Source organism: Pelmatolapia mariae, linkage group LG10_11, assembly GCF_036321145.2.
Source record: "Pelmatolapia mariae isolate MD_Pm_ZW linkage group LG10_11, Pm_UMD_F_2, whole genome shotgun sequence".
Taxonomy (NCBI): domain Eukaryota; kingdom Metazoa; phylum Chordata; class Actinopteri; order Cichliformes; family Cichlidae; genus Pelmatolapia; species Pelmatolapia mariae.
This window is the reverse complement of record NC_086236.1, coordinates 54,345,820-54,363,604: the sequence shown is the minus strand read 5'-3', so window position 1 is coordinate 54,363,604 and position 17,785 is coordinate 54,345,820. Positions and strand designations below refer to the sequence as shown.

At 41.2% G+C, this 17,785-nt stretch overlaps 1 protein-coding gene across 1 annotated transcript in view; it reads right to left on the bottom strand.

Annotated features, from left to right (window-relative positions):
* Nucleotides 1-5,342: 5,342 nt before the first annotated feature.
* Nucleotides 5,343-17,785, bottom strand: part of nphs1 (NPHS1 adhesion molecule, nephrin) — a 39,747-nt gene continuing 27,304 nt past the window's right edge. The window contains exons 12-29 of the mRNA XM_063487263.1: nucleotides 17,531-17,699; nucleotides 17,220-17,349; nucleotides 16,857-17,029; nucleotides 16,022-16,162; nucleotides 15,323-15,463; nucleotides 13,532-13,653; nucleotides 12,787-12,946; nucleotides 12,521-12,677; nucleotides 12,091-12,242; nucleotides 9,104-9,215; nucleotides 8,827-9,008; nucleotides 8,667-8,717; nucleotides 8,291-8,413; nucleotides 7,719-7,770; nucleotides 7,215-7,347; nucleotides 6,322-6,400; nucleotides 5,959-6,125; nucleotides 5,343-5,838 (exon numbers count right to left, since the gene is read on the bottom strand). Coding sequence (XP_063343333.1) covers nucleotides 5,749-5,838; nucleotides 5,959-6,125; nucleotides 6,322-6,400; nucleotides 7,215-7,347; nucleotides 7,719-7,770; nucleotides 8,291-8,413; nucleotides 8,667-8,717; nucleotides 8,827-9,008; nucleotides 9,104-9,215; nucleotides 12,091-12,242; nucleotides 12,521-12,677; nucleotides 12,787-12,946; nucleotides 13,532-13,653; nucleotides 15,323-15,463; nucleotides 16,022-16,162; nucleotides 16,857-17,029; nucleotides 17,220-17,349; nucleotides 17,531-17,699 — 2,334 coding nt within the window. The 3' untranslated portion in view covers nucleotides 5,343-5,748. The remainder of the gene's footprint in view (nucleotides 5,839-5,958; nucleotides 6,126-6,321; nucleotides 6,401-7,214; nucleotides 7,348-7,718; nucleotides 7,771-8,290; nucleotides 8,414-8,666; nucleotides 8,718-8,826; nucleotides 9,009-9,103; nucleotides 9,216-12,090; nucleotides 12,243-12,520; nucleotides 12,678-12,786; nucleotides 12,947-13,531; nucleotides 13,654-15,322; nucleotides 15,464-16,021; nucleotides 16,163-16,856; nucleotides 17,030-17,219; nucleotides 17,350-17,530; nucleotides 17,700-17,785) is intronic.

Genomic DNA, 17,785 nt, shown 5'->3' with positions numbered 1-17,785 from the left:
GCTTGCAAAAAACCAAACAAACGTGACCTTGTATTAAGGGATTGCAGGCATGTTTACATTCACTTAAAAATGCATTGCATGCTGTATTAATTATCAGTCCCTGAACGCAATGAGATTACAACAAAATAAAGGCCAGTGGCCGGCAATGTGTATTATTCGCTTTGAATTTTAACCCTATATTTTAAAGCATATAGAAAAGCTGTCCTGTGTACAGTTTTTTTTATGTTTTGTAAGAGTTATTTATACATAGTAGTTTAAAGACTTATTACCGCACTGATTATAATCAACGTTCATACTCATACCCCAGAACATATCACTACAGAAAGCCGCTTCCTTCGTATTTATCGTGATGTACTGAAGTTTTAAGGAATTGGAATTGCCAAACTCTTGAATTACAGCTTTTTGTCTGTCGTGCTTTATTGCTTCAAGGCTGAAGAAATGGAGGTTGTGATTGTGACCTAAGAGCTTTACCGAACTGAGAAGCACAAACCTACACTGTTACAGCAGACAAAGCCTGCAATTCAAGGAGACTTGCAGAGGAGAGTCTTTGTGCAGAGTGCTGGTGATGCATTTTGAACAGCTTTTCACATTTTAATGTGAAATGTTTTTTTTTTTTTTGTAAGAAGTGTTAATATTTACACTAATCAACCACTGACAGGTGAATCATTACAGTGCTCTTGAAACTGATGTAAGCAAGGAAAAATGGGCCAACTTGATGGCTAGATGACTGAGTCAGAGCTCCTCCAAAACTGGGGTGCTCCCAGGATGCAGAAGTTAGGCTTATTGATGATGGATTAATGGCTGGCAGATCAGAAGAGCCTAATCGCAGAAAACCTGAATGCCATTTAAGAATGCAAAATGCATTGCAGCATGGTGAATATAGGGCTGGGCAGAGATGATGTGAAATGCTCAAGAATGTTCAAGTGAGTGTCACAACTGGACCCTGGAACAACAGAAGATGACACACTCGGGTTATCCACTTTTTGTTGCTTAAACCTTACATACAGCTGACATTTTCATGCCTTCGAAGTATGACTCAAGCCAAGAACTCTCTCACAATTGTCTTTTGAGGTTTCTAACCTGATGACATGCACACATTGCTCAAGATTTGTCCGCCATACTAAACACGCTCAAATGGAAAAAATGTGTATTTCATAACTACGTCACTCCTTCCTGACTCTTGCTGGGTGAAACTGATTGCTGCATCAAAACTTAGTAATTCGTAATTGCTTTGGTTGCTAGCGGATTTCCACAGTTGTAGTTGTTCATGTTTGTTCACAAACACTAACTGCTAGCCAAGCAGTAGTCTGTGCTTTGGAACCAGTGGTAGAAAGCCTTGCATGTGGGACTTTCCCACACTCACTGAAATGGCAGCACAGATGCTATCTATAATCTTATGACCCCACCCCCTCCCTAATCCCATCCCCACCCAACCCTCCTTTTGATATACATTTTCATACGAGTTAGTTTAATCTCAATTAGATTAGATTAAATCTCACTTAGTAGAGTAAATTGACCTCCGTATGACTCCTGCTCTTTTTGTGCACCACACATCATCGCTCCTGTGTTGTTTTACTCTTTCAAGATTCTCCCATGATCCTTCAAAGACCAGCAGGTGCCTGTGTCTGTGGGAACCTGGGCAGGTGTGGTAGGAACACAGACAGCTCTCGTGACAGTGTCAAGTTCCCCCTTGAACTCTGTCACCACTGTCCCAGAAAAAATTACACACAGACATGTAAGGGAGATACAGCTTCTCTATTTTGTAATTCCCTAAAAGCACCAATTTCATTTTATTTGATTTGACCCACACTGGTGGATCTGAAACCCTCAAATTTGACTCTGTGCAGCCTCAGACTTTAATAGCACCCAAAGAAAATGTTTTAAATATTTTCATCTTTGTGTGCTTGTGTGTCAAATTTCATGATAAAAGAATGACATTTAGGACATTTTTGCTGCTGTCAAATGTCAAAACTGTTCAAATTTGACCAGAAGAGTGTTTAAGGGTTAACTTGGGAATAAATGGAAGCCGAGTACATGATGAGAAATCACTGGTCATTTAAACCTTCTGTCTACTACTATGAAGGCCCACCCTTAGCCATTATAGAGGCACAGACTCAAAATAAATACATAAATAAATAAAAAATCCAGGAAGCATGTCACGTGGTATCAGCCACTGAGAAAGCAACAAATTCTGTTTAATGCATTGGACTTGATTTTCCCACAGGTAATCCATCTGTGTCTGATCTAAAGAGCAAATAAACACCTTGAAGTGCCTGTCAGGCATTCAGGGACAGTTTGTAAAACTGGCAAACCCTGTTATTCTGCCGAAAGAGGCTACTGCTATTAGGGAAGTAGCCTTGAAGAGGTTTACTGTATTCATTTGCTAAAGTCTACAATGAGACAATATTTTTGTTTAAACATAGCAACATAGAAGGCTCTGTCAAATGGATACTGTATTCTGGGATTTCAGGATGTGAAAATGTAAAATAGTATAAAGTTCCTAAAACATTTCATATCAGACTCTGACACTGAAATAATAATAATGCTTATCATTGTCTTTATTTATCCCAGAAATCTTCCACACAAATAAGACATAGACCTAGATTTTAAGGGAAACTGAAATGTTACCATCAGCTAAATGCAGATCACACTCATTGTTAAGTGAAGAGACTGGCTATAACGGTGCAGTCATTTAAGAATAATAACACACACAAAAAAGATTGAATAATAAAAAAACCCAACTGACCTAGTTCTACCATACTGTATATACATTACAGGTCGCAGGCTTTTGGTTCCCACCTTGTCAACATTAACAATTCATTGTCTTTCTACCTGCTAGTATTATTCCATTATCTAATATTCTGTTTAGTCAGTTGTAGTCTTTCATTCACATGTTGGGGCAAATTACATCCTTCTTCCTAACAACACGAGAGCAGGGCCACAAAGTGAGTCATGATAGCTGCCAGTGAAATCATGTTCTAATTTGTTAAACCTGTGGTTGCTTTGATTTGATTTCTTGATTTGATTTCTGAATAATGAGAGCATTGACAGAGTTTGCAGAAATTACAGTTAAATTTGAGTTTGCTCCCAGCTGGCAGCACAACCAGGTAAAGCAATAAAGAGGAATTATTAAATCTTACCTTTTTTCCCTCCCCAAACACTTACCTGAGAGTGGTAAGGAAGATGTTAAACCAAACCAATGAGGTAATTAGTCGCTTATTTTTTTCCCCCCTCTTTTGACTTAATTGTGCTCTCATACAGCCTGCCTTTTCGAGCTCTCTTGAGAATCCTCTGAAAACAACACATCACAAATGTTCACGAGGCCAATGAGGAAAAATAGATGCTGACATACAATATTGAGCCGTCAAGCCTTCATTTGAGCAGATTACCGTTCCTGCCTGAGCTAAAACGATACATTATGAACAGGCTTTGGCACAAAACTGCAGTCAGACAGGAACTTGAACAATTGTTCAGTAATGAGACAAACACTTCATGATGGAGAATAGCATGCCTGACTGAGGAATCATAGTAAAACATTTAGTTTTATCTCCTGGCACACACGTCCCACTGAGGAGACAGAAATATGTGGGTTTGACAAAATTTTGGATTGTACCAGCCTCATATAAGTCAATATTTCTGCTAAAATAATAATTTGCACTTGGTAGTAAGAGCAGACCACATGATGTTAATAAAAAAAAGATAGCAAATTACCATATTTACCATATTCTTTCTAACCATGATTTTTGGACTGTAGCAGAGAGTTATGTGACGCTGATGTGATGAAACGTACTTGGAGGGGAAAGAGGAAGCTGGAAGGGTGTGTGCATAACGGATTTGTATAGACATGTGAGAAAACCCAGTCACTACTTGTGCATATTGCATGGCAGTGGAACCTAAAAGATCTATTGAAAATTTGAAGAGTTTCTGTTCTCCTCACAGCTTACATGCACTACTATAAATAAAGAGTACCCTGTAATTGCACTGCAGGAAAAACAACTCATGTAGCCATGCTGTTGTCAGGCCAGCATGCCAATATGAGTACATTAAGCTGATGAGTGATTAGTTCCGAAAGCACTTGCAGAAAGATAGACACACAAGTTATTAAACGTCTTCTTAAAATAGTGCTACTAGTATTACTTTTCATATAACGCTTTAATATAAAGTTATCTGTATGTTATTTCGTTGAGCCAGCAGCACGGCTCAGTTGATAACAATAGCACTTAATTGGCCAAGCACTGTGAATGGGTCAAAACGCATTACTCAATACTATGAAAGGCATCTGAAAAGGTGCCAATTACCAAATATTAGCTTCCTAACATGTTAAACTAAAACAGTGAAGTAAACACTGCATCTGCTGAATATTAGCATCTGCACTGTGACTCCACTCTGATAAAAGAGTTAAAGAAAGCTGATGTAAGAATTTAGCTAAAAGCACTGCTATGCTTTACAATGTAAGGACAGTCTCACAGAGAGACTTGCATGTTTGCAGAGGGGTTTTTTTTCTTTCTAAATTGCCTTTACGATCAAATCTCACAAATTTGATCAGAATTCATTGTCAACATCATTATTGTTTTGGTTTTTTTTTTTTTAATGTCTGGTGTAATGCAATTTGGGTTTTGAAAAAGATCTACAAAGATTAAAACTATTGCATGGGCTGTGGAGTGAAAGCCTTCGGCGAACTGCTTTTCTCTGAACTAGAGAAGAATTTTGGAGCAGTGGCCACAGCAGCAGCTTAGCTTAACCCTGTCTTCTGCTCTCTCTATCGCTCCCTGACTGCCCACTCGCCGCGACTCTGCAAGACAAATTCCCTGCATGGTTTCTCCCTCTCTCGCTCTCTCTGATGCTGTGAGCTGAACTTCAATCCCAGAGAAAACAGGATTAGAGCCTGGCCCTAGATATGGCTTTACCTCCCGAAGACATAACTGTGCTAAATACCCCTCACTACAATCCCATTGTAGGGATTCCCACAGACTAACTGTGAGATCTAAAACTCTTTGTAGGAGACAAGGGAGGGATGGCACACTGTTCTCATCTGGATACATGTTGGAAAATGTCGATGTAGGATGGGTCAAAAGGATGATGTCTGCCTGGGTGGCACCGTCAGTCTGTGCTGCTTCTGCCCCAGCGCACAGCCGTGTCAGTCCATTTTTATGTCTCACTGACTCATGTCTACCTGCAGGCCAAAGCGACGGATGGGGGGGAGGGGAGCGTGAGTAGTGACCAGCACTTGGCTCCAAGAAGCAGGGCAAAGGTGAAAGGGGCAAGAGTGGAAGAGGAGAATAGACCATGATTTCAGGGAGGGAAGAAAACAAGCTCAAAAAGGAGATGAAGAATTTTATTAATAGAAAAAGCTTGTACAATAGCATCGGTTTGACATCCTTGATTGCATGTGGGTCTTGAGGCTCTTGTACTTTCCCCCCCTCAACCTATTCATTCCCTTTCTTCCAGCTTCCTTTAAGCTTGTTCAGCCTTTTACAACAGTCAGTACATTAGGTCAAACCAATCTTTTGAGGAAAATTTCAAATGATCAGAATATACAAAAAAAAAGGTCAAAACACTTGAAAATTGAAATTTTGCGTTATGCCACATCTCGGTTTTTGCCTTTTCATTCAAGGTGACTGGTGAGATACAATTCAAAGAGAATGATGATAATAGAAAAACACACAATGGTGAATATCTGTTTTACAATACTCTATTGAATGGATACGGTTGACTCACAAGCCGTACCGTATAGAATTTGTTCGACTACTAAACTAACTCTCCTCGTAGCTCAAAGGGAAGATCAGAATCTCTCTGCGGTTGGTGAACAGCCATGAACTGCCTCGTTCTCTCAGCACCCTGCAGAGACACGTTAGATGTATGTTTGGTGACACATGTATTGTGTGTTTTACGGTTTTATCGCAAGTAAATAATGTTCAAATCAAAGATATTTTATAAAAAGGTGTTTTATTTACACACCTGAGGGTGGGTTGGCAATCTCCATTCGTTCCTTTGTTGACTCAGTTTGTGTTCAAACACAACTGAAGGGGGAGGAAGAGAGGGAGCCGCTGTGTCCTGGTACATACCCACATCCCTCACATCTTCATACAAATGGCCGTGGGAGTTGACGGGGCGACGGATGACATCTTGTAGAGCACATAGAATGCATGGCGAAAACACAATCGGGAAATACTGTAAATGTGCTGCATTAGAACAAGTGCTAATGGCAAAAATATTCTCTGTATGGTTAATAAGGACAGATATAGATTCTAAATGTAGCATGATATTTAGGATGTGAGGTGTTTACTGGCCTGACTGCTCTGAGCCACGTTTGCGTCTTACCAAGTCCACGTGTTTCCTCAGGGTGGGGGCTGAGATGTGGCGTGTAGACACCAGTGGGATAATAATAATGGGAACATTCCTGCAGAATATGAGACAGAAGCGATAGGATCAGCTCATCAGCCATGACCTTCGGTAACTTCCCTTTAATAGCAATTCCAGATGTTTCTCATCAATGGAGGGATGGAGGTTACTGTGAATTTTTTTAAAGAAATGATTCAACCTATTTCTGTCACCACTTTTGTCTAGAAATAACCTCGCAACACATTTTGAAGATTCCCATCATGGATTCCTGCCTGTTTAGGAAAACATGGGAAGTGAAGACAAAGGGTATGTAATCCCTTTTATCAAATGGAGAAGTCTCTGGCATCCCCACACTAACAGAGACAGTTTTTTTTTACCTTAAAAATGTTGCAAACTGGCTGAAAATCTGGCCCAATCACACCAAACCTTCTATTCAAAACTAGTTATCATTATATGTTAAATATGTTTATAGGCAAATCAGTGTAAGGTGTTTGCAGATCCATCCTGTTCTGACAGCAGTGTTATGTTTTCTTTTTACTACATTAAACTGTTTTCTCCAAGGTTCAAATCCCCGTTGGCCTTTTTAAAGTACAAAATGATAATTTCTCCAAGATCGATAAGTATTTTGAATGCTAATTGTGATGTATCGATCTCTGTTCCATCTCTCTGCACTGCTAAAGGTTTCATTAGCTTATCTATCAATTTCCCATGTTATGGCTGAATTCTCCACTTCCTCTCCTGCCAGTATTCCTCACCCTGTGCATAACCTCTTTCCTTCCTTCATCTGTTTACGCAACCTTCTTTGTGTCTTTGCATATTTTTCAATTGCCCTATTCACTTTCTGCTCTTTGCCTCCTCTCTCTGGTTCCCACCTCCGCATAGTTCTCGTACACGTTGCTGTCCGCTTCTGATCCAGAGTCAACGAGCAGCGTGCGCTGGGCTGCCGTGTTGATCATCTCTCTGCTCTCGTACTTGTTGGAGTTTCCCGCAGTTGATTGACTTGACCTGCACGGTGGAATCACACTTTGTCATCTGCCAGCCCACGATTTATTTCCCCGCAACTTGTAGTAATTAGTCCCCAGTGTGAATTCAGAGTTACAAAGCATTCACCACGCACAGCAGCTTGTTTCCTGCATATATTAACTTCTTAATAACAATACATTATGTGGCATGTGTATCCATTTGTTGCAGGGTTGCGGTGCGGGTTTATTGACACTAATATAAACGGGATATTGAGAGACTTGTTGTTTTTGCCTGCCTGGCTGTTTTCTGGGGAGTTTTTTGTCCACGGATGAGCAGGTGGATGAGGGCTCAGACTTACTTGAGTGGATTTGGTTGGTATTTTTATTACTTCTTATGACAGTGCCTGAACTTACCCCTCATCTTCTTTCTTCTTTCCATCCAACACACTGTCCCTGCTTCCCGCTGCTGGGGATACAAAAGAGAAGCCAAGATAATCAGAGAAATGTAAAAGATGAGAGTGAGAGTGAATAAATGACGAGTAGGCTGTAAAAAAAAGAAAAAGAAAAAGAAAATCTATGTGAAAACCAAAAGGCAGGTGAGAAAAAAAAATCTTGAAGGAGAGACCTTGACAGTTAGAGTGAAGAAGAAATGGGAAGAGACAATAAAAGCGATAGAGGACGGACATAAAGATAGCAAATGAGATAACAGATATATATGAAACACAGGGGTGACAGCTTTGAAGGATTAATGTGGCGGGGAGGGTGGAGGCCCATGTAGTGAGGAAGAGGAGAAGAGACAGGGTCGACAAATAGAAAAAAAAAAGGCACATAAAGAGATGAGGCGAGAGCGAGAGGCTAAGCTGACAGTTGTATCGCGGCTCAGTGATATTGCTTTGGAGGTATGTGAGGAATCAGAACAATGCGATGACAGAGCGCCATGGAAGAAACACTTTAACATCCACTGATGGGAATATAATTATGTTTACCTGTCTGACCTTGCCTCTTTTTCCACCTTAGTCCAAAGAAGCAACCAATCAAATTAAACACCAGCAGGCCTCCTAATACTGCTGTCAACACCACAGTCAAATAGACTGGCAGTCCACTTCCACCTAGTTTGCAAAACATTAGAAATATTATCTCGGTGCAGAGGAAGTAATATGGAAATTTGCAAAGATAAAAACTGACTGAGACAGGCCCGACCACTCACTCAATTGTCTTTATTGATTAAAAACTAGCAGAGGGGAAAAAGTATGGGTGGGTGCCATGACAACCACACTTTTACAGCAAACATTAAAAGCATTGGAGGTGCATATATTAACATGATTTAGCCAAATGAAGGTAGCTGCCGTGTAAAAGACTTACCCTGTGAGGTTGAGTCTATATCTGATGGGTCCTCATCTGACTCTGGTCTCTCTACAGACAAAAAAAAAAATAGGACCGCAAATGCTCATTTGTTAATTAGATCTCAGACAATCAGGTGCTTGTGCTGTTCAACCCTAAAGGGGGGTTACTCCAAACTGACCCTTAGTGGTGATGGTCAGTACTGCATTGTTGTCAGCATAATCGCTCTCTCCTATTGCATTAAGGGCATTGACAGAGAAGTTGTAAGTGGTAACAGGCTGCAGACCAGTAACAGTAAAGGTTGTCTCACTGGGAGGGAAGACATCCACATACAGGAAACTGACAGACTGATCCCAACAGTACCTGTCAACCAAAACAGTTAGTCAAGTACAATTCTTTGAGACTCAGAAAAACCCCCCCACCCTTGTTCATCTGACATTGTTTCTTGGCTCTTTCACCTGATGCGGAATCTCTGTTGCAAACCACCATTGAAGCCGGGTATCCATTCAAGAGTGACAGAGTCATGGCCAACACTGACTTGGCGAAACGATGAAGGGGGATCTGGGTGATCTGAGGGTAAAAGAAAAAGCAGAAAAATAAAAAAAGAAGAAAAACAAAGAAAGAAGGAAGAAGAAGCAAGCGTGCGCTCAATTTTTGTGTGAGAGCTGAACACCGTCACTCAACAGGGGGCTGTTTGAAAAGGCTTTAGGTGCTAAGAAACTGAGATGTGTGCCATTATATAGTCGAGTGATTCCATTCGCAGGCATGAAGAGCTACTGTGGATTAGACTGGTGCCGCCTTCTTTTTAATGGAGCTGTTAAAAAACAGACAAAATGATAAATATGAGTTCAGAGCTGATGTTTTTTTTTTATTTTTTTATTTTTTATTTCATTTCCATTATTTATTTATTTTTTGACAGAAGGAAAATAGAAAGAAAAATCACTTTGGGGTACTCTCACTTTCCCCATTTGTCATACAGCTGTGTTAGGAACAAAATCATTTTGTCTGATATACTGCACCCATACTGTGTATAACTGTTTACCTCAGAACAAAATGCTCGCTTTATTTTTTTGCAGTTTAATTTCATGCTGTGCCCTCATGACACATCACTCCAGGTATATTAGTCTGGAATGTTTAATCAAGAAAACTGGGAACAACCAATGACGGTAAATAAACCAGAAGAGAGATGATCATTGTGGTTAAAATTTGTCGGAGAGCTTTAAAAGCTTATTTATTTTTTCCAACAGTTTATTCTTTGTCAAAGTTTAGTGAAAAGGCTTAAAAAACCCTCATATTTCCCGACAGCAGCAGTTTTGCATCACTCCTCATTTGCTCTTGCTTGCCCTTTGTTGTATAAGCGATGAGTAAACATGGGATTTAGCTTTAGCTGGTCTCTCTCAGCATAAACTAGCTGATTTGTCCATTTTATCCAAAAAAGTTCTGCAGTGAAGGATGAAGCCTCTTGATTATTATCAGTATTGTGAACAAAGGTCAGTGTAAGCAATCCAGGTCTTCAGTCTGACACAGGGCATAACTTCAGTCAGGGTAGTAAAGCAAAAGTGGATTATTTGGCATTTGGAGCGTAGAAAAAAGAAAAAAAAAGGAGGTTGGTTTTTTGGGGGGCAGAGGGAGAGATAGTGGAGGGGAAAAGGAGGAGAGATAGTAGCGTAGCAACATAAGAAGGATGCTCTGCTCGTCTATGGCTCCGGGCTTCAGCCCAGTTTGCAAAGTAAATAATTCCCGCTATCAGCTTTGCTCATAAGATTCCAGGGCAGAGAGGTCAGCCTTATTTGGATCTCGTCTCCTTCAAATCCAAATCGCACCATGCTACAAGAGGAAAAAAAGCTCTCCTCCTCTCAGGCTCTACAATGATAAGGAAGCATATAAAATGTATTATCACTGCGTCAGATAAATTATGAATATTCACAGCTGTAAAAAAAAAGAAAAAAAGAAAGTGACTGGGGAAAAAACAATATTGGATTGTATTTTATGGTTTTTATAGTAAACATTAAATGTGTCCAACTGTGGCTGTAGGCTTTTGCTCAAAGCTGGACTGTGTCGATAATAGTGGTAGTGCACAGATACACTGGTAGCTTGAAGGTAGAAACCTCTAAGCATGCTGGCAGACTAAAGCATATCACTGCAGCATTATCTGAGGAAGAAGTAAAGTAGTGCTATGGGCTAAATGATAAGGTAGAGATAAAGCAGTGGAATAAGTTTACTTAAAGTGCTGGCTCTCAGGAGCAACAACTCTCTTCACTTTACAGAAGTCTAGATGTCTAGTGCCTCCCCCAGACTATTGTAATTTTGCTGAAAACGGCTGATAGACTTTGGACAAGGCGGCACTCAGACTCAGTCATTGTGAAACGCTGCCAAATTAGAAATAAAGGAAAAAATAGCCCTCCACTGCCAAGTATATGATATGAATAATCCCTACATGTTGAGCCATAACCACTGACTTTGATCATTTGCCATTGAGTTAAAGCAGCAGTGCGTATGAGATGTGTCCACTAGGGGGCAAAAAGAGAATAAAAACAGCAGAAGAATAACTAGCATGATGCTTATTTACAAAGAAATGAACAGTCTTGTTATGTGTATAAAACACACCTGTCCACAGAATCAATTCTTTACAGACCAACCTCTTCACCACCATGAGGAAGACCGAAGACCTGTCAAAGATTACAGAGCTTCAAAAAGCTTAACTGGCCAACAAGACCATCAGGAAGAAGCTCACAACTGTTGGTATGATTATTTGGAAATGGAAAAATTTACAAAATGACCATCAGCTGCTCTAAGTCAGATCTGAAGGCAGTTGGGTCCACAATCACCAAGAACACCATTGGTAACACACTTATTATGCTTACTACGACCCAAAGAACAGCATCCCTACAGTCAACCACAGAGGTTGAAACTTTTGCTTTAGTGCTGTTTTTCCCCTAAGGATCCAGGATAACTCCATCGCATTGAGGTTCCTGTGGACTGAAGATGGAAAGAAAATCTGGGGAACTGAAACTTTGAGTTGCCATGCAGCAGCCAAGAAACCTAAAGGATTTAGAGATTTTCTGTAAAGAAGACCGGCCCCAAATCCCTCCTGAGGTGTGTTCAAACCTAGTGATCAAATACAATAAACATATCATTGCAGTGCTTGGCAGTAAGGGTTTCTCCACCAAGTACCTAGCCATGTTTTGCTCAGGGATCAAATACATATCTCACTGGCATACAAATCAATTTCTAACTTTTTTTGTAATGTATGTTTTTTTTCTGGATTTCACTGCATTAAAATTAAACTACAATAAAAATTACAGACTGTTAATTTCTTTAAAAGTGGGGAAACTATACATAGTACACTTACATTTAAGATTCAGTCTTATAACTCTCTACAGAGATAGGCTTACACACACACATGCGCGCACACACACATGAAACAAAAATAGCGATTCAGTACTTGTGCTGATGAGCTGGATGTCTAGCTTGTCTTCCCCAAGTGAGTTGCGTGCAGTGCAGCTAAAGACAGCGTAGTCCAAAACTGCGCTCACGTTTACCACTCGAACTGTGCTGGTGTGAAAGGAGCCTTCCCTCACTATCACCTCCTCATACCTGTAGCACGAACGTACGCACACAAACACAACCAGAGAAACACAATAGAGAAAGACAAATCCTTAGCATACAGAAGCACATTTTGCATTTTAATGTTACTCAGCTTGACACAAAAAAGTGTTGAACAGGTAAAAAATATCAAAAGCACTAAATCTGGATTTAGCAATGACATATGAAGAAATTGCAAAATAGTGTAGCATATAATATTTGACTTGAAGTTATTTTTATTGTACAAATTTAGCACAAGCATAAACAATTAACATATTCAATTCTCCAACCTGGGATTTTCAAAATCCATGAGTACACCACTTTTTTCCCAAGAGAAGTCGACACGAGGAACACCCTCTGCCTGGCACACAATTTCAGCTGTGCTAGTGCCATCCCCTCTGCTTGCTACCTTTCTCCATTGGGGACCTTTACGAAGCTCTGGTTTAACTATATATGACAAGATGGGCATAGAAGATTATTCTTGCAGATACCACACAGCGAGGAAATGGAAATGTTTTGTCGCCTTCTCACAGTGAAAACCGAATACAAAACTCACATTGCACAACCAATCGTATATGTGCACTGGCAGGGGGTTCTATGCCATTATTGGCTAGGCACTCGTAACTACCAGCGTGAGCCCGAGTCACATTATAGATGGTCAGAAGGCCTGATTTGTCTTCCTGGGTTTCCTCGCCCATCTCCACCTCCTCCTCTCCCTGTCAAAGATAGAGTGAGGCAGGATAAGAAGACGACAGCCGCTATCCCTCAGCACACATCTGCCTCCCCTACCTGTCTAGATGGATGAGAGCTAGACAGGTAGATTGTGAGGAAGAGCTGAGCCGGAAACCATCAGGGCCTGGGGTCTGGATGGGAAGGGCACTCAATGGAACAAGCTCTGAGAACAGAGAAGAATAATGCCAAAGGCTAGAGAGCCACAGGAAAAGAGAGAAGGAGGGGCCATGCAGGTTGAAAGTGACACGCACACACGACTGCCAGGGGGTGGGTTAAGACTGGTCGGCATCGGTAGATACAGAGACCACGCCACATTGACGAATGTGCCCTTTAGTCACGCAGCAGTAATGAAAGCTATTTTTCTGGATTTGGGCTGAGCATGGAGCAGGAAGAGGTGGGGTGGAAGGATAGTTAGAGCCAGTGAAATATGGTGCATCTGGGCATTTGCAAAGGCCAGTAAAAAAATGGCAAGACCACAAGAAATAATAGAAAGGAAGCCAGATAAAAGGAAGGTCATTTAGGGGATGACTGCTTCTGTGTACGTTTTTTTTTATATATGTGGCTCTCACCAGCCATTTCCAAGAGAACATGGCAGCTATAATCGGGTTCGCATCTGCCACACATATCAGATCTGCTGTTTCCCCCAGGTTCACGAACACCGGCTCTTTCTCTGCTTTGACACTTGGAGCATCTGAGGGTAAGACAAAAAGGGATAAGGTTACGGCAGGAGCAATGTCAACCAGGGACAAATCATTTGGCAAACCATTAAACAGGCTTGCTGCATTGCTGTAATTACTCTTACACCAGTTTGCCTTTGAAAATATTCATAAACCCATTATAATTGGCCACTGTGCTTTGGATACAATGTCATTAATTTCTTTAGGTGATAACCAAGACCGAGAATTGAAAACACAGGGGTCGCAGAGGAGACCAGGCAAAGTCTGAACTCCAGTACTTAACTATCAGGCTTGAGTTCATTCTCTGTATGGTCATTAGTCAAAAAAAATAAAACAAGAGAAAAGCAGCAGAAAGGAAAAAACAACAAAAAAAAAAATCCAAAAATACTAATGAAGCACACTTACTTAAAACAAGCTCTGTCAACAAGTCAGAAACAGGTAAAGGTCATGCACACACAAAAAACAATAAAAACTCATTGGCAGTGAGACAATAAAGAGCACAAAGGCAGTCTCGCTAACATATAAATAGGGAAGTGACTGGCTAAAGGGAAAAGGGGACACAAAAAAATAAAAATAAATCAAATATGGACATGAGTTAAGCAAATACAATAACTAAATAAGTAAAACAAAAAAGAGAAAGGAAGAAACACAGTAAGAGCATCTGTTTTTCCTATAGATGTGTCTGTAACAGACATCTGGTCATGTGACCTATGAAGGTGTGATAGTGATGAAACAAACAAGAGAAGTAGGGTAACCTGGTGACCCTCCAGTTTGCCATTTTTATACATATACAATATATCTTCATTCTACATATACGGTATATCTTCTTCCTCACTGCATGACTCCACTTCTTTTCTTTGTTCGCCTCTGCCTCACAAGCTTTTCATACATCCCATGGGTGCCATGTACTTGCAACAATAAAGCCATTAGTGCCTACTTGTCTAAACCTATGTTCACTCTCGAGGAACAGTGATGGGAAACGCTAGCAAGACACAGACCTCTGGGTTTGTGGAATCCACCCATGTTGGTCTCCTAACCAAGAACGACACCGTTAAGTGGGTTACACCGCCACACATAAAAGCTACTACAATTCTCCATACATAATGAATATCTACAACTGTCAAGCCCAGTCAGATCAAGATGGCAGAATCCATTAGGCATGTACCATGGGCTTTAGTGAATCAGGCAGACCTACATTTTCCACATTCCTATTATTAAATCATCAGTATCGGGGCAGAGGGCCTAGAGCTTGAGGCTGGGCCTGGGGCAGCAGTGGAGGTGGATGGCCTTGCATGGAGGTCTAATGAATGAGGTACGTTTGGCGGGGAGGAACTAGAAGTCAGAGTTGTTGTCAGCATGTGTGGATGCGCACTGTCAAGTTCAAAAGCAGTCATACTGTTCCGATTCAAATTCAATGTACAAAACAGGCAGTTATTTGCAAGAGAAATTCTGCTCGTTCTCTATTTAAAGAAGGAAACCTATTCAATAAAGAGTTAACCATCTCAATCATTTTTTAAAAATCTCTTTTGCCATTGTAGTTGGCTTCTTGGGGCACTTTCATTAACTTCTATAAAATGTTTGCTCCCTTTCAAAAGGTACAGGAGCAACAGAACAACATCAGAAAGTGTGTGCAAATCTAAAGATTCACACGAGCTTGTCCATTTCCTGCGTGCAGGGTCTTACACTGAACGTCCAGCGTGATGGAGATTTCGTTTGCGCCTTCATCGTTTTCACACTTGACGGTGTAAACTCCGGCATCGTTCCTTGACACATTCCTGATCTCCAGTGAGTGGTCATCTAACCAGTGATAGCGGTAATCTTCCTCTACCAAAACACACACAGACACACGCACACACAGACGTAAAAAGCAATGGTAAATTAAGTATTCATTACATGCTCATCAACTGAATGTCCTCTGGCCACTGGTCTCTAAGTGACGTCTAATTCTGCATTATTGATTGGCCTGGCCAGATTCTCACATCAAGCCAACAATAGACTGTGAGAGAGAGACACCTTCTGTTCCACAGCGCTTAAAATGTAATAGGTGGATTTCTGCATTTAAGATACAGTCATTTTATAGTGCTGTTGTATAATGGAGCTAACAGAGTTAACAGAAAAAGAGAGTGGGTGCAGCAGGGCCCCGGTGACACCGGCCTGGAGGAGAAGCCAGGTTTAGAACTGTTGTGTTGTATTCAGGGAGACAGCAATCCTCATTTAGACTGCATACATTAGAGCAGTAATGAGAATCACATTTGGCAGGGTCCCATGCTGGCTAACCTGCCATGTTTTATTCAGACCCTGAATGGCAGAGCTGAGTGCTTACTTGCTGGCTCAGCTCAACTAGGACCTGGTTTATAGAGCCATCACACAACCCTAGATCACCTTTGACCAGCTTCTCCCTGCGGTGCAGCCAAATGCAGGAGACCTCCTCTGGGTTAGCTGAGACCAGCAGTGGGACGAGTGCCATGTCATCCTCGAGCACCTGCACCTCTGTTGGCTGGTCTGGGCTGAATTCTGGTGGGTCTGACAGACAAGCAGCACAAAAAAATAAAATACAGCTACAGTGAATTGGATTCATACTAAGCAAATAGATCAGTGGCAAGGATATAAAGTCAGTGCCACAGAACCACCAAGAGTGAGCACAAAGACACACAAAACATGTTGGACGTGAAAGCACGAAGAGACACTAATGAGAGTCAAACAAGTAGAAAGTCGACATCCCACCAATAATTCCGGATCTTACTAACTTCACACACTTAGAGGACGGGGGAGTAAGGCAGCACAGGAGGAAGAGGGACAGGCATTAAAACAACGAGTGACAGTACTGTTGTCCAACGGCAGCTCTGCACAAACACACAGTGACATTCCTTCATGCTCATACACAGCACCAAGCTTTGAAACAGTGGCTGGCTGCTGCCTGTGAAATGGCATCAAAGACAAACATGGCCATGCAGCAAAGCAAATGCACAATTAGGACACACTGCCACAGAGCTCAACAGACCCACAACTCACAACAAAGGTTTCCAGTAAACAAAAAAATTATATTGAACACACATTCTGCAAAGTCACATCAGCAAACCACTTCTTGATCCACGTCATTAATGATCATCATTGTGCATCATTTAAGAATGATGCAACCCAAATCTCTCAGTCAATGACAGGAAAGAATGAGAAAAAAAAGAGAGAGACGTGAGCAAACAATTCACCTTCTACTTACAAAGCACATTGAGCTTATAGTATGTGTTGGCCCCCTCTGCCAAAACATGGCTGTAGGCCTGGCAGATGACCTTCTGGTTGTGATGCTGTGAAGTCAGATTCAGAGACAGAGAACTGTGCACTGAAATGCCACCAAACTCAGCATCCCTTGGTTCCTGCTCGACTCCCTGCAACCTACGACACAATTCCCAACCAGTAAATCCAATTAATAGAGGACTTCAAGTGCACCAAACAGTTATCATTTCTCCTCATTTAATAGGATAAACATCAATCATTCAGACTCATTCTGACAGTGAATTGGGGATGTGATTTTACATAAAAGCTTTTTCTGTTATGTCCCCTTTAGCCTACTGACTAGGCAAACCTTAATGGGCCCAAGATCCAGGAGATGTTTGCCATCGGACTGCTGCTTCCAGCCTGGCACTCCAGGGTTAGCGCCTCACCCTGACGAAGTACCTCTTGTTGGGCTGTGATCTTCATACTTACTGGTGTAACTGGAGAACCACAGAGTAAACATGAAAATTAAATTTTGACTCATTGATTATTTCAAGATGAAGGATATAAAATGCAGCAAATCAAATCTGCTGTGAAATTCATTTATCTGATATAATGCTTTTCTCTCAGCTAAGTTAGACTGGGAGAAAGTTCAAGTCTTAAAGCTCCAGTCTTACTCACAGTGAACCCTGAGCTTGGTGTATGCAGAGATGGTTTTCTTTGCTTTATTTGTGGCGTCACAGCGGTAGCTGGCCATGTTGTCACTTGCTGTCAGGACCACAACCAGTTCTTGAGCTACACCCATATCAAACGAGGTCTGCTGCAGTGCACCAGTCACTGCCGTTCCATTCTAAATCACAAAGAAAGATTGTAGATCTTTGTGTTTAGGCTCGACAAACACCACAACACAAATATACAGGCAGGCATGCTCTTACG